We start from the raw sequence: 23,234 nt of genomic DNA, 5'->3' as shown, positions 1-23,234 counted from the left end.
GTGTCTACCCAGGGCCGAAGAGAGCAGCTCTTCCCAGCGGCACAAACACAACGCTTTTCAGGTTGCCTAAACGGCCAAAACTGGTTGAGCGTCGAAAAGTCCGAGCACTGATGGAACAGCAAGGAAGAGTTGCTAAGGAGACGGTGTGGTTCCGCCTCCAGGCTTTCTCGAAGAGCATGCTGGGAATTGTAGTGCGTGGGGGGCGGACGCAGAGGGGCGGGGCAGCTTCCGGAAGGGAAGCTACGTTTCCCGTTCCTACCTTTACCGCCACCCTTTAGTTCCCTGCTTCTGAGTTACAGAGCCTGAGATGAAACTCCCGCCCACGAGTCCTGCTTTCCGCGGCCTCCACAATTACAGCTGACGGCACGGCAGGAGACAAGCAATGCGGTGCCGACAGCAGGGACACGAGGGACGGCGGAGGGGCAGGAAGAGGCGGGGCTCCCGCGGCGCGCCCGCAGACTCCGCCCCTTACGTCACTTCCGTAAACAAAGGGCACTGCGGAGGCGCGGGTACGGGGATGTGACTCCGGCTGTAGATGTGGTTTCGGCGGTGGCTTCAAAGGCTACCGCATCTTTGCAGATTGGGGGAAGGGACCCGGATCCCCTTCTTCTTCGGGTATGTAGTAGAAGCAAAAGAACCCCTGCAGTATCCCCCTTTAGTCTCGTCCCACCACCCACTCTGGTCACTGCTGGACCTGGGTGGTGAAGGGTCACGGCTTCGCAAGATTGGGGAGCAAGAATGAGGTGGAGACGATTGGGACCCCCAGTGAGCCTGCAGCAGCACCTGGCCCTCAAAACCAGTGTATCAGAAGACAGCTGTGAGCAGTTTATATCTTCTCTAGAACGTTCCTGGCCGCCGCGTATACAAGGATTTCGGTGCGCCAGTGGCAGGTGTTACCTTACCGGGACAGGCAAATCTCGAGTCTCGGCCCCTTTGAACATCTTAGTTTGGATCACTATCGCTTTATTCGCGGTGCTTTACTTCTTAGATATTTTATTTTTATTTTCTGGTGTCACATAATGCGCACTGGCGTTTTAAAAGTCGGAGGCCATTGTGCTTGTGTATATCATAAATTTGTGCAGATCCTTGCCTCTTTAAAGAACTGATACCCCATGGTCTCTATTGAGTCGTCTCTTAAAGGCCCATTTAATTCTGTTGCATGCTGATGCAACTCCAAAATGACTGCATTGTTGCTGGTAACACTAACTGAAGGAACGTTCCAAAGCCAGGTTTCAGTGGATTTACAGTTGCTCCCTGGGGTTAGAGGTGGCATTGGATCCCTTCCCAGAAAGCCGTTCATTTCTTCTTTGGCGGTTTGGTAGCTCCTGTGATAGTCTAGAGTCAGCCCAAGTCACCCCAGCTCCGTGGTTGAAATACTGTTAACAGTGGCACTGAATTCAGACAATAGCAAAACATTTATTTTCATTAAAATACTCATATTTTAGAAGTGTCAGTAATAGGTTTGAATCTTTTTGATTGATCATAGCATGATTAAATTTGACACAACATGCAGAAAAAAAAGCCCAGTGTTTCTCAGGACATTTACATTCTGATGAGGCAAATAACTATATGCCTTTATCATCTTATGATTCATGAAAGAATGGAATTTAAAAAAATATTTATTTGAGAGGCAGAGTTGTAGATAGAGATGTCTTCCATATACTGGTTCACTCACCCAAATGACTGCAACAGCCAGGGCTGGGCCAGGCTGAAGCCAGGATCCAAGAAATTTATCCTGGCTTCCTATGTGGATGACAGGGGCCCAAGCACTTGGCCTGTCTGCGGCTGCTTTCCTGGGGCACCAGCAGGAAACTGGATCAGAAGCAAAGCAGCCAGTACTCAAACCAGCACTCTTGACAAGTGGAGGCTTAACGCTGGCCCCAAAAGAATGGAATTAAGAAAAATGTCCACATTGTGTACAAATAAAAAAGAAGGGAAATTATCATTTCAGATATATAGATATTAGAAAAATAAAGGTAATTAACACATAAAGTAAAGGGAAGGTATAGGGATAAATAGGACTTTCATGTACACCCCATGGAAGAGCCACCAAAAGGTAATGGTGTTGGGGCTGGTCCTGTGGTGTAGCAGGTAAAGTCACCACCTGCAGTGCTGGCATCCCATATGGGCACTGGTTCGAGTCCCGGCTGCTCCAGTTCTGATCCAGCTCTCTGCTATGGCCTGGGAAAGCAGTAGAAGATGACCCAAGTCCTTGGGCCCCTGCACCTGCATGGGAGACCTGGAGGAAGCTCCTGGCTCCTGGCTTCAGATTGGCACAGCTCTGGTTGTTAAGGCCCTCTGGGAAGTGAACCAGCGAATGGAAGACTTCTCTTTCCCTGCCTCTCCTCTCTCTCTCTCTAACTCTGCCTTTCAAATAAATAATCTTTTTAAAAAAAAAAAGGTAATAGTATTAACTTTTTGATATGGGCAAAACCTAACAGATAATGTAGAAATAGGTAGAGGAAAGTAAATTCAAAATGGACAAGCAACATAGACCTTCACTTCATCGTGGCACTAGAATTGTATCACCCCTTGGCAGAAACTGAGTTTCTGCTTGATATTTGAATAAGGCTTCTGTCTGAAATGCTGATGCCCATGCAGCTATGTATCTCTTTGAATCTTGTTGAATTCTAGTTCTTCATGAGAATTCATGTTGGGAGGGAAAGGTAATGGCCCCTTAAACCTGAGTCAGGCTGGGGATGTTATGTGGATGATTTGCTTATTGTTTGTGTAATAATGGGGCCTTTTTGAAGGCAGGTACTGTGCCTTGTTCAGTGCTGTTTCCCTACTACCCACAGTAGTGCCTGGCTTGTGGGAGAGTGTCAGCAAGTGTTTGTAAGGCTGAGCAAGTAAAAAAAAATGATAAGACCAAGAAAAGAAAAATTGCCTACTGGACAATTTTGCTAAGGGCTTCTGTGTACATAGTAGGTTGGACTCAGTCTGATTTTCTCTACTGACCTCTGCAGTTCTTGACTGTCTTCTAGCCTGTGATACGGGTCTTTTGAATCTTTCATTTTTGCACAGCATAGATACATGTGTCACTTCTGTGTTTCCTTATTTAGGTCTTGAGAAGCTGGCCTTGGTGCAGTAAGGAACTTAAAACCATGGAAGAGCGGAAAGTGAAGAGGAGGAGTCCTAAGTCTTTTAGTGCCCACTCTACTCAGGTTACTAATGCCAAAAAAAATGCCATTCCAGTTAGTAAAAGCACGGGGTTTTCCAATCCTGCAACACAGTCAACGTCACAGCGACCAAAGTTAAAAAGGTGAATTCATTTCTTTCACGTTTTTGTAGTGGAATCTTCACAGCTTTCCCAGGCTCGTTAGCAGGGAGGTGGAGCTGCTGGGACACGAACTGATGCACATGTGGGTTGCTGGTATCACAGGTGGCGGCTCTACCTGCTGTGCTGCCACTGTGACCCCATTCCACAGCATTTCTGAGGTGCCATCTTACTGCAGTGTGCACATCGCCATCACTGATGTGTTGAGAGCCACGTGTTTGCCAGACATGGGTAATAAGAGCTGATTTAGTCCAGAGGTGCCAAAAAGGCTTTCCTGAGGAAATAGTGTTTGCACTGGGATTTGAAGGATGTGTGGGAGAAAGCCTGGCAGAGAAGATCCTAAATGGAAGGATGTTAATGTAGGCAGGGAGTTAGCCTGTGAACAGATGAGAGACTGGATTTCTAGGCAGCTAGAGATTCAGAGTGGTTAGAGCATAGACAAGGGAAAACAGGGTTTGTTAAGGCTACTCAGTTTTATCCAGTGAGCAGTGCAAAGCTACCAAAGGGCTGGGATTAAGTAAATTATATGACCTGATTTTAACTTTTGGAAATGGGCGTGGCTTCCCTGTGGGGAGGAGAGGAGGACCAGAGACCACACACAGAGGCAGAGATATGGATTGAGAATTTGTTGAGTCCTGTCAGAGCTAGAATGGGAGCAGTGCAGAGAGGAGAACTGGAGAGATTATTTTATGGGTATGATCAGTGGGAGTTTTTGATTGCACTAGCTGAAGAGTTGAAGATAAAGGTTTTCAGCACTCCAACATATGGCAGTTATGAATTTGAATGTCTTACTTTCTCGTTGGTCTGGGCACTTCTGGCATAACATCAGCTTCAAAATGGGGCATCCCCTAACAACCTGTTGAACCACTAACAGTTCAAGGAACAAATAGGATCAAGTTTAAAGTAGAAAGGTGTAATATGTTTTAGTGAGAAATGAAATAATGAGACAGGATAGTAAAAAACTTACCAATTCTCTTTTCAGTTTTTTTTGCAGTCCAAAGAATTAACATGGTGTATGTATATACATGGTAGTTTTGTTTTTGAAGATGTATTTATTGGAAAGAGTTAGAGAGAGAGAGATCGATTAATCTTCCTCCCATCCACTGGTTCCCTCCCCAGATGACTGCGATGGCCAGGGCTGGGCCAGGCTGAAGCCAGGAGCCAGGAGCTTCATCCGGGTCTCCCATGTGGGCGGCAGGTGCTGAAACACTTGGACCATCTTCTGTTGTTTTTTCCTTAGCAGGGAGCTGGATTGGAGGTGGAGCCACCAGGACACAACCAGCAACTTATACCTGTATTGTTAATCATGCTTTTTGTGTACCTTAGTAGTTACATTTATACATTTGTTTTAGTTTTTTTAAATAATCTGTTCTTTTGGCTTCTGGCTTGAAGTTACTGGTTTTTATTTATATTGAATTTACTCTGGTTTCTTGTTTATAAGGGAAATTCCATCTAATTCACTAAAAACTGGAAGCACAAGCTTAGCCTAGGGTAGCTTGAAAAAGTGTAATCAAAGCTCATTGCATCGTCTTTGCAGAGTGATGAAAGAAAAGGCCAAACCTCAGGGTGGAGAAGGGAAAGCTGCTCAGTCAGCCCCGATTCAGCACTCCTTCCTCACAGACGTCTCAGACGTGCAGGAGATGGAGAGAGGCCTCCTGAGCCTTTTGAATGACTTCCACTCAGGGAAACTCCAAGCATTCGGTAAGTGATGGATGGATCTTGTTGTTTTTCTATGTAATCTCTCTCTCTCTCTCTCTCTCTCTCTCTCTCTCTCTCACACACACACACACGCGCGCGCACACGCACACGCACACACGCAGATACACAGAGATTTTTATTTTTGTTACTTTTTGCAAATGGTACCTTTCATACTTTTCTGCGTTTCGCTTTCCTCTATTAAACAATATCTGATGGAAGTCTCTCCAGATTGTCTGGCATGGCTCTGATTCATCCTTTTTTTAATGGCTACACATGGTATTCTGAATTGTGAATATACTCTAGTGTATTTAACCCTTTCCCTGTTGAAATGGTGCAGCGAGCAACTCACATACATTCTGTACTGATGCTTTTATGTCTTTGGAATGGATTCCCATGAGATTGCTGAGTCAGAGCACGTGTGTAACTTTAATTTAAAAAATAACTGTAGCACTTTTTACTTTAAAAGGTTTTGTTTATTTATTTATTTGAAAGGCAAAGTGACAGAGAGAGAGAGAGAGAGAGAGAGAGAGAGGGAGATCTTCCATCTGCTATTGCAAATGCCTGCAATAGCCAGGGCTGGGGCTAAAGCCAGGAGCCAGGATCTCCCTTATGGGTGACAGGAACCTAAGTGCTTGAGCCACGATCTGCTACCTCCTAGGTGCATTAGCAGGAAGCTGGATCACAAGCAGAGATGAGACTCAATCGCAGGCGCTCTGATATGGGATGCAGGAGTCCCAAGCAGCAGCTTAACCCGCTGTGCCACAGCCTCCACCCCTTTAATTCAGTTTTTGTAGAAGTATCCAGATTATCTTCTCCCAAATGACTACACTTCTCCTTTGATTTAGCAACTTATGAAAGAATTCTTTACTCTGAATTTGCACAAAAAATAGGTATTACCGGTGTTAATTTTTGCCGGTTTCTTGGTATAAAGTGAGATTCTTTTATTTCTGTTGAGTTGAGCATCCATGTGTTTGGTAAGCAGTTGGATTGCTCTTAAGGATCTTGTTCCAGTTTCCTCCTTAGTTACTTATGCTTTCGTTATCGTTGTCAAATGCTAAGAGACCTTTGTATATTTTAGATACTAACCCTTTGACCTCTATTATTTATTTATACCAAATTAATTGTGTCTGTGGGCTTTGTTTATGATATAGTTAACCTTATAAAAGCTTTTAATTTTTGTATACTCAAACATGTCTTTTATAGTTTCTAGATTTCCAGTCTAGGTTATATTATTATTGGAAAAGAAGACATCCAAAACACATTATTTTGAAATCTAGCCTCTGGTCAGTGCCTTTGTTGTAGATACTAGATACTCTCAGACTATAGTCTCCAATAGTCTGTCAGTCTGCCTCTCTTAGCTTAAAGTTTCTTTGCCCTGCTAGGGTGATCGCAGTTAACCTCTTACTACGATTGATGCACTAAATTGATGGAGGAGTCCTTTATGGCCAGCTGGCCCTACAGGGTCCCAGATCACAGGACTTGAGGTCATTTATCTGTTCTGCAGGTAACGTCTGTTTTCCAGCCTTCTCTTGAACATTGTGTTTTCATGAACTTCCAGCTCTGAGCAAAAAGTAACAGCCACCTGCAAGTGGCCCCCACACTGACTGGAGCCCACTCAGCATTATCAGAGTTCTCAAAAGAACATGGTGGGCAGCCTGTTGCTGACCAATCAAAGGAGGGGCCCAAGCACTACAGACCAACTATAGACTTGCACATAAGCTGAATATGCACCTTTGAACCCCAATGTCAGTCTATAAGATTCCTTTATCTTGACCCTTGAGGAATCTAGGAATCAGGCATTAACTGCTGGTACTCCTTGTTCTTCACTTTGTAAAACAAAGACTTTCTTATACCACCCTGGTGTCAGCGATTGGCCCCAGGTTTGGGGCTTCTACAGTTTCACAAAAATGTTTTACTATATCCCCTGCTTTTATGTACCCTGTCTTGGTAATGCAGTATCTTCACTTCTGTTTCCCTTTCTCCCTCCTCTCCCACCTGGGAGATATAATCTGTGGACTACTTTCAGTTCTTTGCCTTTTTTTTTTTTTTTTTTTTTTTGACAGGTAGAGTTAGACAGTGAGAGAGAGACAGGGAGAAAGGTCTTCCTTCCGTTGATTCACTCCCCAAATGGCTGCCACGGCCAGCGCGCTGCACTGATCCGAAGCCAGGAGCCAGGTGCTGCGGGTGCAGGGCCCAAGCACTTGGGCCATCCTCCACTGCCTTCCTGGGCCACAGCAGAGAGCTGGACTGGAAGAGGAGCAACTGGGGCAGAATCTGGTGCCCAACCCGGACTAGAACCCCGGGGTGCCAGCGCCGCAGGCAGAGGATTAGCCTAGTGAGCTGTGGCGCCAGCCAGTTCTTTGCTTTCTCTCAACCACCTTCTTGCCGCTACTCTTTTGTTGTTGTTTGAAAGGTTTATTTATTTATTTGAAAGGCAGAACAACTAAGAGAGAAAGAAATCCTGTATCTATTGGTTCACTCCCTGGTGGTTGTAACAGCCAGGCTGAAGCTGGGAACCAGGAACTCCATCCTGGTCGTCCACATGGGTGGCAGGAGCCCAGGTACTTGTGTCATCTTCCACTGTGTTCTGCGGTGCATTAACAGCAAGCACGATTGAAAACAAAGAAGCTGGGCTGGAACTGGCACTCCCACATGGAATATAGGTGTGCGTCCCAATATACTGGTGTCCCAAGCTCTAGCTTAACACATTGTGCCTCGATGATGACCCCCCTGCCCCTTCTCTTAGGTGACTTTGTATACTTACACTAAAGTCCTTTATGTCCATGTTTGTTATTCAACTGCTTACTATTGGTAAGTATTGCAGATGAGAATTCCATTGCCAAGACAATTCTTTGTTACTAGGCCCTTTGTTTTTCTTCTTTGATGCCTAAAATATTTTGTTTTCTCTAGTCTTTTAAACTTTAGGCATTTGCCAGGATATGCTTAGGACTGTATTTTCTCTACCTGGGAACCAGGAAGCCCTTCATATCTGCTGACTCATCTTTTATCTCAGGGAACATTTTTTTTCCTATTTATTATTTCATCTACAGTGATTCCTTTTTATTTTTTATTTTCATTTTTTTTTTTAGATTTATTTATTTATTTGAAATACTGAGTTACGGGGGGGGGGGGGGGGAGACAGAGATCTTCCATCTGTTGGTTCATTCCCCAGATGCCTGCAGTGACTGGAGCTGGGCCAGTCTGAAGTCAGGAGCCAGGAACCTCTTCCGGGTCTCCCACGTGGGTGCAGGGGCCCAAGGACTTGGGCCTTCTACTGCTTTCCCAGGCCAGAGCAGAGAGCTGGGCATTGATTCCTTTTTAATCTCTGGAGCTTTTTTTGATTTTCCTTTTGGTCACTTAGATCTATCATTTGACTTTCTTATTTTTTCCCTTGTGATTTCTACTTTATACTTTCACTGTATATATTTCTCTCTCTCTCTCTCTCTCTCTCTCTCTCCACACACACACACATTCTCTCTCTCTCACACACATATACAAGTCTCAAAGTGTTTCTTTCACTTGTCCTTCTAGGTTATTAATTTTTGAAAAACCTCATTAAAATAGAGAAAATGTGATCTTTATTATGAAGAGAGGATGATTTTGAGAGAGCTGTAATTACTTTCAATATTAGTGGTCTTTGACATAGTATATTAAAGTTAGTTTATGAACATGTTAATTTATAATCTAATTTACATTAATTCATAGTGATTCAGGATATATACTTCAACTTTAGCCAAGCTATAGTTATTCCCCTGTAGAACTTTTAGGCTGAAAGGAAGTTTTCTGCAAAATTATAGTATCGAGAGTTTGCAACGGCTGCACATAAACCGGATGAGAATGTATGATGTCATCTAGGTATTAGTTAGTTGCTCTGGGCAGATACCAGAGGGTACTGGTGAGTAAGTCGTGTAAGACCCATCCTTTGGTGATTAAATTATCTTGCGGTGCTGAGTTGATAATGCAAAACATTACATTGTATTGCTCATGTTTCCCAACATTGTTCATACTTCATAAATATTTTCATTTCTGTTTCTTCAAAGAATATATAATTGTTTGGCAAAATGATTCATGGTTGACATTCTTACAAGACACTCATTTTTGAATTCATGCTTTTTAATGTGGAAGGGCAGAGTCAGAGACAGACAGCAAGAAAGACAGAAGGACATCTTCATTCTGCTGGCTCATTCCTCAGAAGCCCCCAACACTGCAGGGGAGACTCATAGGGGTATGAGGGGGGTCTCCCATGTGGGTGCAGGGACTCAGTACTCAAGCCATCATTTGCTGCTTCCCAGGATGCACACCAGCAGGAAACTAGAATTGGGAGCAGAGCCGGGACTTGAACCCAAGCACTTTGATGTGGGGTGTGGGCCTCCCAAGTGGCATCTGTAACTGCTGTGCCAAATGCCTACCCCAGGAATCTTCATTTCAGATTATTATAAAATGTTGGAACACACGATTCAAATGACAGTTGTGAGGTTATAAATGATTAGGTGGTACTGTTGCTTCTATATGTGATCCTATTTTTGAAGAAAATATATTTTTATGTAAGGATTCATTTTGCTTTTTTTTTTTTTTAAATCTGCCCTATAGGATTCTCTTTAGTGCCCAAAGTCAATTCTTAGTTTGGCGGTTGGCCATTGTTTTCTTGGTCAAAAATATGATTTGTAATTAAATACAAAAAATATGTAGTCATAAAGAAAACAGATTTCTTTGAAAGCACCTCGAGTTTAAGTTTTCCCTGCAGGCTGTTAGTTTGATGTGGCCTAATCTTTATTAATGTTCTGGGATGTTCTCCAGGAAATGAATGTTCTATTGAACAGATGGAACATGTTCGCGGAATGCAGGAGAAATTAGCTCGCTTGAATTTGGAACTCTATGGGGAGCTAGAGGAACTTCCTGAGGATAAGAGAAAAACAGCCAGTGATGCCAATCTGGACAGGCTTCTGTCTGATGTGAGTATCGTTTTTTCCTTTAAACAATTTTGGATTTTATTGCATAAAAATTCAAGTAACAGAATTCACCTTTTTAATCATTTTAAAGTATATAATATAGTGTTTTTAGTTTACTCAGTTGTGGGGAGCAACTCGGACTAGACTAAGTTACTGGAATTAAGACTTATTCTATGCATCTGCTCTCCCACAATATGGCGCTGAGAAGGGAGTAAACAACTTCTATGCAGCTGCCTCTCGCCAACTTGAGTGATGACCTGCAGGAGCTGATCCTGCTCCTGATTGGAGGAGAGCAGTGTACTCGGCATGTGGGTAGCAGAGTTGGGATTGGTGGAAGAGGACTATAAAGGAGGAGAGAGACAACATGCACCAGGAACACCTGAGGAACATCTGAGTAGCCCCCGAGAGAGCCGGCCGGCGGTGTGCTGCTCCCCCGCGGAAGTGGGGAAAGTGGCAGGGGGGCCTGCCCCTCCACGGAGGTGGAGGGACGGCAGCCAACCCGGGAAGGACCAGCAGCAAACCCGGGAAGGGCCGAGCAGACAAAAGAACAACGCAGGGTCCAGTGTCGTTCCTCTGTGAGATGGGGGAGCGACACTCAGTATTGTACAGGGACCACTATCTAATTCCAGAGCATTTTCATCACTCCAGAAAGAAACCTCTCAGTTCTCCAACTCCTTATCCCCTAAAACCTCTAAACTACTTCCAACTTTACAGATTTGCCTACCCTGGACATTTCAGATAAATGGAATTGCACAGGGTGTGCCCTGTGTGGATTCTCTGACTTAAAGCAGTGTTGTCAAGTTTCACCTACTTTTTTTTTTTTTTAAGATTTATTTATTTGAAAGGCAGAGTTACAGGGAGACAGTGGCAAGGAGAGAGAAGGAGGGGTCTCCCATCCACTGGTTCACTCCCAAAATAACAGCAGTGGCCAGAGCTGGGCTGATCCGAAGCCAGGAGCCAGGAGCCAGGAGCTTCTTTTGGGTCTCATGCGGGATTTGGACCGTCTTCTATTGCTTTCCCAGGACTTAGCAGGGAGCTGGATCAAAAGTGGAGCAGCTGGGACTTGAACTGGTGCCCATATGGATGCCCGCACTGCAGGCAGCAGCTTTACCCACTACGGCATAGTGCTGACCCCTTGTACTTTTTCTGTAAAGAAATGTATTCCAAGGAAATTAATGTATTTACATCCAAACTCGTATTCCAGGAATATTGGCAAATCTGAAAGGGACCTATCTGCTTCTATACATAATGTATGTATAGATACATGTACAACTGTTATGGATACTACATGTATAGTGTGAAGTCCTTACTCAGGTGGTGGGTACTCGCTTTTCCTGTAGATGGTGTTTAGTGTTGATGGTTCTTGGTGCTTTGTGATAGGTATTTGTCAGCCAGGGGCTCCATAAGCAAGTACTCCTGACCCGGGGGCTTCCACAACAGCGATTTACATTCTCAGCCTTTGGAGGCTAACAGGCACAGATCGGGGTGCCAGCAGGATCGTCCCTCCTTCCTCATGGGTGGCCATCTTCCACATTCGCATTCGCACTGCCCCCCCCCTCTGGGGGCATTCTCCCAGATGCACAGTGGTCACGATGCTGGTCACATTGTGTTAGGACCCACCCTCTGGACCTCCTCGGAGGCCCTGTCTCCAGATACGCTCAAGTTCTCAGAAGCTAGGGATGAGGACTGAAACGTTCAGCTCCTAAAGCCGTGTGTGCACATTTTTACTGAGAATGGTTAAATTTTCCTCTTTAAATCCTTTATGAAACAAAAATAAGTAAAAATTGAATTCAGCACACTTTAGTTTACATTCCATGTTCACTCATGACAAAAAAGGGCTAATCTCTATTGCTTTTCCCTATCTTGTGAATAAGTAAATGTGACAGAAGAAATTGTCCTTATTTTATTTATTTTTTTTAAGATTTGTTTGTCTATTTATTTATTTGAGAGGCAGAGTTATAGACAAAGAGAGGGAGAGACAGACAGAAAGGTCTTCCATCTGCTGGTTCACTCTCCAAATGGCTGCAATGGCTGGAGCTGGGCCCATCCAAAGCCAGGAGCCAGGAGTTTCCTCCAGGTCTCTCACACGGGTGCAAGGGCCCGAGCACTCAGGCCATCCTCCACTGCCTTCCCAGGCCATAGCAGAGAGCTGGATAGGAAGAGGAGCAGCTGGGACCTGAACCGGCACCCATATGGGATGCTGGCACTGCAGGTAGCAGTTTCACCCACTGTACCACAGTGCCACTCCTTTTTATTTTATTTTTTAAAAAAGATAGATTTGGCCGGTGCCGCAGCTCAATAGGCTAATCCTCTGCCTTGTGGCGCCGGCACACCGGGTTCTAGTCCCAGTCAGGGCCCCGGATTCTGTCCCGGTTGCCCCTCTTCCAGGCCAGCTCTCTGCTATGGCCCGGGAGTGCAGTGGAGGATGGCCCACGTGCTTGGGCCCTGCACCCCATGGGAGACCAGGAGAAGCACCTGGCTCCTGCCTTCGGATCAGCGCGATGTGCCAGCCACAGCACGCCGGCCGCAGCAGCCATTACAGTGTGAACCAACGGCAAAGGAAGACCTTTCTCTCTCTCTCTCTCTCTCTCACTGTCCACTCTGCCTGTCAAAAAAAAAAAAAATAGATTTATTTATTTATTTATTTATTTGAGAGGCAGAGTTAGAGAGACAGATGGTCATCCATTTGGGGTTCACTAATCAAATGCCTGCAATGGCCAGCACTGGGCCAGGCTGAAGCCAGGAGCTTCATCTGGGTCTCCCCGAAGGGTGCAGGGGCCCAAGAACTTGAGCCATCTTCTGCTGCCTTCCCAGTGGCATTAGCAGGGAGCTGGATTGTAAGTAGAGTAGCTAGGACTCAAACCACTACCTATATGGATTCTGGTGCTGCAAACGGTGGCTCAGCCTGCTGGTCCCTATTCGTGCTTTTAAATGTCAAAGCTATGCTCTTTTTCTTTCAAGTCTGTCTTGTTTAGTCTTGCAGGTGTTTCCTTTTAGCAGTTCGTGTTTTATATTTTATTCCTCTTAACAGATATAAGCTTCACCTGCTGTAATTTGGGAGCGTGTGGTAGGGTGAAAGAACACTGATTTTGACATCAGAAAGCTTTTGTTGAGTCCAGAGGTTGCATTTGGTTAATAACTGGGTAATACTGAGCAATTCAGTTAACATTTCCCTGACTTGGATTTTTCCTTCTATAAAGTAGGGCTGCAGCAGTCTGAATGTGCCTTCCTAGAAGCCCTATGTTAAAACCCTCACCCCAGTGGTGATGTAAAGAGTGAGATTAGTGCCCCTGTAAAAGAGGCCCAAGGATGTAGCATTTGGCCTAGTGTGTACTCCCTTATCAGAGTCCCTGGGTTCAAGTCCTAGCTCCTCTCCTAGCTTACTATCAAGGTGCACCCTAGGAAGCAAGTATTTGGGTCTCTGGCACCCATAGGGGAGGCCCAGATTGAGTTCTGGGCTCCTGGTTTGGGCCTGGATCAGCCATTGTGGCCATTTGGGTAGTGAACTGGTGGATGTAAGATCTCTCTCTCTCTCTCTCTGGCTCTCCTTCTTTGTAATTGTCTCTCAAATAAATAATAAATAAATAAATAAATAAATATTAAAAAGAGAGGATTGAAAGACCCTTTATTCTATCATGCAAACACACAGGGAGACTGAGGAGTGGGCTGTTGTGACTGTGACACAGTGGGTTAAACCACAACACCTGCATTCCAGTATCCCTTATGGGAGTGCTGGTTCAAGTCCTGCCCACTGCACTTCTGATCCTGGGCCTGGGAAGCAAAGGGGTGTGGCTCAAGTACTTGAATTCCTCCCACCCATGTGGGAGACTCTGATGGAGCCTGGCCCAACCCTAGCTGCTGCAGCCATTTGGGAAATGAACCAGCAAATGGAAGATCTCTCTCTTTCTCTCTCTGTCTCTGTCTCTCTCTTTCTGTCACTGTGTAATAAGTAAATCTGGGGGAGGAGGGAAAGGCAGCATCCTATGAACAGAATGCCAGGACACCAAATCTGCTGGCACATTGGATTTCCCAGCCTCCATAACTGTAACAGATTCCTATTGCTTGTAAGTCAACAGTTTTTGGTGTTTTGTGACAGTAGCCCAAACATACTAAGGTAAGGGGGGATAAATGCTATTTCGTACTGAAAAACAAATGATGTGAAATATGTTTATAAGCGGTAAAGGTTATAAATATTTCAATAATTGGAATGGCAATTATTTTTCTTTTTAAAACTGTAATTAGGAATTATTATGATTATGTTTTGAGGAATATCTTTAAAATTTCCATTTTTATGATTTGCTTATCATTCCCATGTTGTTGTTTCATAACTGCTAAAACAGCATCATAATTATTTCCAATGAAGAACTTCTAAGCTTGGAAATTATTTAAAAGCTTTTCTTTAATATTATTAAATACCGAAGAATATTATTTTCTAAATATGTTTAAAAACATACAATTAACAATTATGTATTTGTGTTTATCTTATAAAATAAAGTTTAAATTTGTTTCTTTGTGTTAACAGTTAGAAGAATTGAATTCTTCCATGTATCCTTTGCCTACTGTGAACTGTAAGTTATAATTTCTGATAAATAATCTCATATTTTAGGAAGGTGTATTCTTTTTTTTTTTTAGTTTATTTATTTACTTGAGAGGCAGAGTTTCAGACAGAGGGAGAGACAGAGAGGTCTTCCATCCACTGGTTCGCTCTCCAAATGGCTGTAATGGCTAGAGCTGGGCTGATCTGAAGCCAGGAGCCAGGAGCTTCTTCTGGGTCTCCCACAGGGGTGCAGGAGCCCAAGCACTTGGGCCATCCTTTACTGCTTTCCCAGGCCATCAGCAGGGAACTGGATTGGAAGTGGAACAGCTGGGATTCGAACTGGTGCCCATATGGGATGCTTAATCTGTGCCACAGCGCCAGCTCCTGGAAAACGTATTCTTTAGATAGTGTGAACAAAGACATGCTGTACTATTTACTGGGGCCAACTCTCTTACCCTTTGGTTTCCAAATGGAATTTTCTCATTGTTTTGTATGCTGAAGCTTTACTTATGGTTTGTTCTCCTTTGCTTTGTATTGGTTTTGAGTTTTTAAAGCACATTTAATGTTTTTTTTCTTAGATTCTGAGACTGAGAGTTGGGAATCCAGAAAAAATATACTATAATTTAATGTCATGTCATGGGATATTTTAGGGACAGAAAGTTGAAAATTAGATATCACTAAAATGCAGCCTTCAGTGGATGTTTACCTGGCTGGTGAAATGACACTTTTATAACTTAGTGTACAAAGTGTATTATAGGATTAGCTTAAAGAAAATAACCAAGGCACATGTAGAATATTCAGATTTTGACATTCCAGTTTAGAGTGGTTACTTATGATCTCTTCATCATGTGTTTGTGTACATGACAACAAGCATAGTGATGAGGTGGATGTGCACATTGCTGCATTTGAGCCTACCCTTGGAGGTAGTTGGTGTTATACTCCTCATTTTGCAGTGAAGAAAATAAGGTTTTGAGAAGCCTAATAAACTGTGGGGAGAGATTAATATCAGAAGTTGATATCAAGAAAGGCTTAAGTAAGGGTTAAGATTTGAATTAATCAAGGAGCTTTTCTTAGAGTAGTTCTTGGTTCTTTATTCTTTTCATTCTATTCCTTATTTGCTTTATATTCTTCCTACACGTATGACACCTAAGTATCTTCTGTCCTCTTCCCTGAGTTTTTGTTAAACATTTACATGTTTCACCACCTTGTCCAGTTCCACTTGTGATGGACTTTCTCCTCCATAAACAAGGCAGCGGGGTGCGATACAAAAGCCAAGACTCTGGGATGCTTGGTAAGCAGCTGTCTAATCTTGAGCAAGGTCTGGCAATCCTTGTTTCCTCATCTGTAATAAATGTTCTCTTTGTACATAAGCTTTTCTCTCCTGATTGTCCTCCCTGTCATCACTGCCAGTGTCACTTTATTTGCAAGAATATTTAAAAATCCCTTCACTGACTATGACATTGGCCATGACAAGCAATTAGACATTGCTAATCAGTCATGGTACTTTCTGCCACTGAGCCTGGACATCAGCATGCAATCTCTTTTTTTAAAAGATTTATTTATTTATTTGAAGGTCAGAGTTACACAGAGCAAGGAGAGGCAGAGAGAGAGATGAGAGATCTTCCATCTGTTGGTTCACTCCCCAATTGGCTGCAAAGGCTGGAGCTGCACCAACCTGAAGCCAGGAGCCAGGTGCTTCTGGTCTCCCATGCAGGTATAGGGCCCAAGGACTTGGGCCATCCTCCACTGCACTCCCAGGCCACAGCAGAGAGCTGGACTGGAAGAGGGGCAACCAGGACAGAATCTGCCGCCCCGACTGAGACTAGAACCCGGGGTGCCAGCGCTGCAGGCGGAGGATTAGCCTATTGAGCTGTGGCGCCGGCGGGAATATAGTCTTAATGCGGTGTTAAAAAGAGTCTGGAGTGGGTGTTTAGCCTACCGGTTAAGTTGCCTGCATCCCACATCACAGTGCTTGGGTTTCATTCACAGCTCTGGCTCTTGACACCAGCTTTTTGCCGTTGCAGACCCTGGGAGGTTTGGGCCCTTGCCTCCCACCGTGGGAGAGCTGATTTGAGTTCCTGGCTCCTGGCTTTGATCTAGCCTAGCTTCAGCCGTTGCTGGCATTTGGGGAGTGAACCAGCAGATGGGAGCTGGTGCTCTCTGGCTCTGTCTCTCCCTTTTACTCTTGTTCTAAACATACTATAATTAAATATCTTAAAAAATTGTTTTTACCACATCTAGTGTGCCAGTAATAACACAGGAGATTTTCCTTTAACCATATTTCTTTTTTCAAATACCTCTTCCTCCTGAGTGTAATTTGCAAAAATTTGAAAGTACATTATGGAATGAAGATCTTCTTAACTGATGAATTCAGACAGAAACTCCACTTGGCAGATGCACAAGATGTTCCAAATGCTTCTACCAGCTAAAGTGAAGTGCGGTTTGCTTTCTCGTGATTCGAAGAGAAGCAGCGGTCTTTACTTTTGCAGCTGAACCCAGTAGCAGAATCATCTTCCGCAACAACGAATTAAAGTAATTAATGTGCACGTGCAATGATTGTTCTCACATCCTGCTTTTAGTAAACTCGACTCACTATCATTCACCTTAACTGGAGGCCTAGGCCTTGTTCAAGGCTTGATCAGGAAATGTGATGCCAAGGTTGTGCTGCTGTGCTTCTATTGTTGCCTTATGGGTTATACTTGAATCGCCTCGTGCTGAGTGTTCTTGCTAGGGCTGAAGGATCTAACCTTCCTGAGCTCGCCCAGCCTGCCCGTTGTTGAACCTCAGTGGATGGTGCCCAGGCTTCCTGCTGCAGCCCATTTCAGTTTACGTCTGACAATCGGTACACACGCTGGGGTGTTCTCCAAAGGCCAGTGACTACAAAATGTTGAATAAGTATTTGTGAGATTTGCTATTTTTAATAAAGTGATTGTTTTAAATTAGTCTCTGCCATCTGTTTTTGATGAGTGACATATGACTTCGCTCTGGGACCACAAGGGCTCAGTTCTCAAAAGCAAAGTGTGTGTTTATAGAAGCTGAGGTTCTGTAACTTCCTTGCAAATTCTGTACCTTGTGCACACTTAAATATTGGTGTAATGAAAGAGCTGGGCTTCAGAGTTACTTTCTGCTTGATTTTGGCCTCTGTTCTGCCCATTAACTTTGTGATAATACATTTATTCAAGTAGAATTTTTTATTTTTAATCTAGAAAATTAGGTTCATAACCAGTCGGTAGTGGTTTTCTGGGGTATAATGGAAAAGCGCATATTGATGTTTAGCAAAATGGCTGACATCAGTGGTGTGCCGCAGATGTTAGCTTCATAAGCTTTTAAAATTAAAAAACTTTTGAAATTCTACAGATTATATATACACACACACACACACACACACACACAATGATCCAGTTAAAGTGATTTCTCTGTGTTGGGAACCTTCAAACACCTCTCTGTCTAGTTCTCTGTAAAACATGTAAACTGTAGCCCCTCCTCCATGCTGTAGAACACTAACACTTAGTCCTCCCACGTGTGTTTTGGATCCTGTTTTCCAGCCGCTGTCCTTCCATCCTCTCCTCCACACTTTCCACCCCCTGATGACCCCTTCTGTGAAACCAGCTTTTCTAGCCTCCACATATTATGGGTGAGAGTAAGTGATGCTTGCCTTTCTGTGCCTGGGTCATTGCCTTTAAAAACAGCTTTATTGAAATAACAACTCATATGTCATAAAATCTACCCCTTTACAGTGTTTTAGTAGATTCATCAAGTTGGGGGCCCACTACCATCATCTAATTCTAGAACATTGTCATCATCACCCAAAATCACATGGGCAGTCCTTCCTCATCCCCCAAACTCCTCAGCCCTTGACAACTATCAATTTCCTTCCTGTCTTTATGAATTTTCTATTCTAGACATTTTATTTATTGTTTATAAAGATTTATTTATTTATTTATTTGAAAGGCAGAGTTAAAGGGGGAGACAGAGGCCTTCCATCCCCAGATGGCTGCAATGGCTGGGGTCAGCAAGCAGAAGCCAGGAGCCCAGAACTCCATCTGGGTCTCCTGTGTGGGTGGCAGGGGCCCAAGCACTTGGGCCATGTTCAGCTGCTTTGCCAAGTGTATTAGCAGGGAGCTGGATTGGAAGTGGAGCAGCAGAGGCATGAACTGGTGCTCATATGGGATGCCAGCATCACAGGCAGCGGCTTAACCTGTTGAGCCACAATGCTGGCCCCATATCCTAGACATTTTGTACAAATGGACTCTTTCAATATGGTGGTCTCTTGTGACTGGCTTTTTCTTCTTCTTCTCTTTTTTTTTTTTTTTTTTTTTGACAGGCAGAGTGGACAGAGAGAGAAACAGAGAGAAAGGTCTTCCTTTGCCGTTGGTTCACCCTCTAATGGCTGCCAAGGCCAGCATGCTGCCGCCGGCGCACCGCGCTGATCAGAAGCCAGGAGCCAGGTGCTTCTCCAGGTCTCCCATGGGGTGCAGGGCCCTAGCACTTGGGCCATCCTCCACTGCACTCCCTGGCCACAGCAGAGAGCTGGCCTGGAAGAGGGGCAACTGGGACAGAATCTGGCACCCCGACCGGGACTAGAACCCGGTGTGTTGGCGCTGCAAGGCGGAGGATTAGCCTAGTGAGCCGCAGCGCCGGCCGTGACTGGCTTCTTTTAACTATCATTATGTTTGCAAGGTTCAGCCACACTGTTGCAAGTGTCAGTATTTCATTTAGAAAGAAAGATGGCCCAATCATATTCCATTGTATGGAGATACCACGTTTTGCTAATCTGTTCACAGCTCAGTCACCTGTATTTGTAGAAGATGCCTCTGTTTTCTTGTTTGTAGGCCACAGGAAAACAAGCTCCTTACTAGGGGTGAAGAGGCTGTTGACCATGAGATTTTTAAATCCTGGTTTTAGTCATTTTTGGCATTCTGAGTTTATCTAACTGCCCCCCCTCCCCCAATTTAAAGATTGATTTATTTCTTTGAAAGGCAAGGACAGAGACACATCTTACATTTTCTGGTTCGCTCCCCAAATGACTGCCACAGCCAGGGCTGGGCCAGGCTGAAACAAGGAGCCTGGAATTCTATCCGGGTCTCCCAGGTGGGTGAGGGGCCCAAGTACTTGGGCCATCTTCTGCTTCCCAGACACGTTAGTAGGGAGCTGGATAGGAAACAGACTTACTGGGGTGCTATGATAAGGGGATACTGGCATTGCAAAATGGCAGTTTCACCACTGCACAACAACTGCCCCAACTGATCTTCTTACTACCCCTTTTAAAAATTATAAAGTAAGTGCCAGCATTTTGGCACAGCAAGTTAAACTGTTACCTGCACCGCAGCATTCCATATGGGTGCAGGTTTGAGTCCCAGCTGCTCCGCTTTGATCCAGCTCGCTGTTAATGCACCTGGGCAAGGAGCAGAAGGTGGCCCAAACCCTTGGGCCCCTGCACCAACGTGGGATACCTGGATGAAGCTCCTGGTTCCTGGTTTTTGCCTATCCCAGCCCCACCATTGTGGCCATTTGGGTAGAAGATTCATTCTCTCTCTCTTTCTCCTCCCTTCACCCTATACCTCTCCTTCTCTAACTCTTCCTTTCAAATAAATAAATCTTTTTTAAAAAGTTAGTCACCAGAGCATCAGATCCAATATTTGAAACTTCTCATGGAGGTTGAGGGACGAGAGATCTGTTACTTGACAGCTTTTCTTGGATGGGCTTGAGATGGAGTAAAGTAAAAGCTGTTTCCTGCGTGCTGGTCAGAGAGCATCAGGTGACCTTGCTCTCACTTGCTTGTTTCCTTTGTCCTTTGTGTCCAAGGGCTCCATGTGGGTCACAGGTAATGTAATGTTAGCTTACCTAATTGTCTTGTAACACTCTTGAAACATTATGTTAAAGGCAGCAGGAAAAAAATAAGTTGCCAGGGTTAAAATAAAACTTCAGTAGAGGGCCGGCGCCGCGGCTCACTAGGCTAATCCTCCGCCTAGCGGCGCCGGCACACCGGGTTCTAGTCCCGGTCGTGGCGCCGGATTCTGTCCCGGTTGCCCCTCTTCCAGGCCAGCCCTCTGCTGTGGCCAGGGAGTGCAGTGGAGGATGGCCCAGGTGCTTGGGCCCTGCACCCCATGGGGAGACCAGGAAAAGCACCTGACTCCTGGCTCCTGCCATCGGATCAGCGCGGTGCGCCGGCCGCAGCGCGCCGGCCGCGGCGGCCATTGGAGGGTGAACCAACGGCAAAGGAAGACCTTTCTCTCTGTCTCTCTCTCTCACTGTCCACTCTGCCTGTCAAAAAAATAAAAAAAATAAAAAAAATAAAAAATAAAACTTCAGTAGAATAAAATGTGTTAGTACATAAATGTTGCATAGCCACTGTAGAAAAGTTTGAATTTTAGATTACTGGAAAGAAAACCCTGCCACCAGAGCAAATAATTTAACATATTTGTGTAAATTCAAGGGTGCTTCAGAAAGTTTGTGGAAAATGAAATTAAAAGATTTTTGGTGCAAGAAAAGTTTTGAAATTCTTGCAGTTTTGTTCATAGTGCACATTATCCATGAATTTTTTGAAGATCCTTCATAGTTCTAGAGTTTTAAAACATGTTTATTTACAAAAAATAGATGATTCTGTTCACATTGTTTTTTTTATAATTAATACATTGTGAACAGCCAGAATTATTGCCTACACTTGAAAAAAGCCTTAAAGGCGTCACAGTGAATAGTAAATGCATTTTGACTAGAACCATTAGAACAAATTCGGAAGGGATTCTTAAAAAAAGATTTATTTATTTGAAAGGCAGAATTAGATAGAACCATCTGCTGGTTCAAACCCTAAATGGCCACAGTGGTGTATGTAGGGGGTAGGAGAGTGCTGGGCCAGACCAAGCCCGGAGCCCAAAACAACATCTGGATCTCCCATGGCGATGGCAGGGGCCCAAGCACTTGGGCCATCATAAGCTTTTTTGTGCCTCCTATATAATGCTAAAATTGGCAATAAGTATTAAACTTTGATGACTATTTGCCAAAGATGAAAATGATAATAAGAAATTCCCACTTTCCCCATCGAAATTTTATGTCTTTAAAATTCATAAAAGACAGGAAATAGATGAGTGGTTTTCTGGTTTACTCGCTTGGGGCAGGCGATTGGCAAGGCGGTTATGTTGGTGCTGTCTGCATCCTGTATCCGAGGGACTGGTTCAAGTCCCAGCTCCAAGCTTCCACTCCAGTCTCCTGCTAATGCGCACTCTGGAAGCCAGCAGATGATGGCTCTGGTACTTAGGTGCCTGCCACTCACGTGGGAAGCTCGGATTATTTACAGGCTCTTGGCTTCTGCGGCCCCAGCGGTGCCTGTTGCAGGCATTTGGGGAATGGGCTATGAATGCAAGCGCTCTCTCCATCTCTCGCTCTCGCTCTCGCTCTCGCTCTCTCGCTCTCTCTGCCTTTGCAAATAAATGAGACCTTATCAAAATCGCTGGCTATTCTCACACGACTGGGTTGGCCGTGGGAGAGCAGCAGTGGGGGCAGCTGCCTTTGCAGCAGAGGACTTGGCGGCCCTGTGAGGCGTCACTCGGCGCTCTCGGGATGGCCCCGAGTTCCCTTCCCTCTACACCCCTCTGGGTAAGAAGGCGCCGTATTAACTCGCCCAAAAGTAAATAGCTTCCAAAGGAAACCCCAAATGCTGGCTTAATAGCAAGTGTCCTCGCTCCCTGGGGTCCCGCAGCCTCGCGTCCGGCCCTCTGCCCTGCGCTTCCTGGCTCCGGGGGTCATGCGGTTACCCCAGAAGCGCTCCCCCGTCGCAGGCAGCTAGGGGCTGGACCAGCAGGCGGCCGGGGCCGGCCGGAGGCCCGCGCCTGACCGAGGGGCGCGGCTTCGGGCCCCCGCCCCTGGACGGCCAAGGTGAGCCCCCGGGGCGCAGCGCTGGGCGGGGCTGCTGCGGTCGGTGTTGTGGGTCCCCATGGAGATGGGGGTGTCCCCAAGCCGCCCTGCAGAGCTCCTCCCGCTCGCGTTTCCCCGCGCGGTCCCCGGAGGAGACAGCTGTCCCCGTGCCGGGCCTCTCGGCTGCTTCCCGGAGGTAAAGCCCTTGGCTTCTTAGCCGCGCCCTTTATCGGCAAGCAGCCTCGCGGAGACCCCAGCAGTGCCAGGCGGGACCCTGGGCCCTCCCTCCACAACCTTGGAGGCTCTTAGCAGAAGTGTAGTTAACCCAGGAACTGGGGAGAAACGCAAGCCAAGGCACGCTTGGGGTCAGGTTCGGCTTGGGCTGGGGCCAGTAAACTCCAGCTTCCTCCAGGGCACTCCTGTGGGGTAGAAATGAAGTTCATGGGCACTTTGGGAAACTGATCTTCATGGGACTCCAAACTGACTCACACCAGCTCCCTCTGTCCTCCCGCCTGTCGCCGCCCTCTGTCCTGTGAGAACCAGAGTGTGGGGGGGGGGGGGAGTGGAGAACCCACACAAAGAATCTACAGGTCATGCTTATGGGCCACAGCTGTAAGATTTGATGAATACAATAAGCAAAACAGTGATGCTTTTAAATACTTGGTCTTTTTGAAAATACGGATGCTGTGCCTGTAACTACGCTTTGCCTTTGATATCAGAACAGAATCCCCGGCCATCCGGTGTGTGAATTGAGTACTCCTGTGCAATCGGGTCAAGCCCATCTCATTCTGTTCTGCAGGAACTTGACATTGTGCTCCTTGGAATCCTCAAAGAATACGTGCTGAAAACGGTTTCAGAGGGGTTGGGGACTTGAAAACTGCAGAGCAGCCATGATGGGCTCCTTTGCCTGAATGAATTTCAG

At 45.3% G+C, this 23,234-nt stretch overlaps 2 protein-coding genes across 12 annotated transcripts in view; both read left to right on the top strand.

Annotated features, from left to right (window-relative positions):
* The first annotated feature begins 309 nt into the window (after positions 1 to 309).
* Positions 310 to 17,403, top strand: CCDC28A (coiled-coil domain containing 28A). 3 transcript variants are annotated; one of them, XM_051854286.2, is made up of 6 exons: positions 310 to 615; positions 3,063 to 3,262; positions 4,815 to 4,978; positions 9,773 to 9,927; positions 14,447 to 14,469; positions 16,773 to 17,403. In XM_051854286.2, the coding sequence occupies exons 2-6, from the start codon at positions 3,105 to 3,107 to the stop codon at positions 16,888 to 16,890; spliced, it is 618 nt and encodes a 205-aa protein (XP_051710246.1). In that variant the 5' UTR covers positions 310 to 615; positions 3,063 to 3,104; the 3' UTR covers positions 16,891 to 17,403. The 3 variants fall into 3 exon arrangements, with proteins under 3 accessions (XP_051710246.1, XP_069929617.1, XP_051710245.1); XM_070073516.1 differs by having other exon boundaries at positions 311 to 615; positions 16,836 to 17,403; XM_051854285.2 differs by lacking the exon at positions 310 to 615 and adding an exon at positions 2,788 to 2,924.
* Positions 17,404 to 22,360: 4,957 nt separating this feature from the next.
* The window catches only part of ECT2L (epithelial cell transforming 2 like), a 135,867-nt gene continuing 134,993 nt past the window's right edge, over positions 22,361 to 23,234 (top strand). For all 9 annotated transcript variants that reach the window (XM_070073505.1, XM_070073501.1, XM_070073507.1 and 6 more), the window contains exon 1: positions 22,361 to 22,508. The gene's annotated coding sequence lies outside the window, so the exon portion shown is untranslated. The remainder of the gene's footprint in view (positions 22,509 to 23,234) is intronic.

The sequence above is a fragment of the Oryctolagus cuniculus genome, chromosome 5, assembly GCF_964237555.1.
Source record: "Oryctolagus cuniculus chromosome 5, mOryCun1.1, whole genome shotgun sequence".
In the NCBI taxonomy this organism is placed as follows: Eukaryota; Metazoa; Chordata; class Mammalia; order Lagomorpha; family Leporidae; genus Oryctolagus; species Oryctolagus cuniculus.
The sequence above is the reverse complement of the archived record's forward strand: the minus strand, read 5'-3'. Positions and strand labels throughout refer to the sequence as shown.

What these genes read in the sequence shown, in the direction of transcription:
- CCDC28A (XM_051854286.2), top strand. Translation starts at nt 3,105, where the DNA reads ATGGAAGAGCGGAAAGTGAAGAGGAGGAGTCCTAAGTCTTTTAGTGCC. An exon ending in AGGGAAACTCCAAGCATTCG is followed by an intron (nt 4,979 to 9,772) that starts GTAAGTGATGGA and finishes GATGTTCTCCAG; the next exon opens with GAAATGAATGTTCTATTGAA. An exon ending in TGGACAGGCTTCTGTCTGAT is followed by an intron (nt 9,928 to 14,446) that starts GTGAGTATCGTT and finishes TTGTGTTAACAG; the next exon opens with TTAGAAGAATTGAATTCTTC.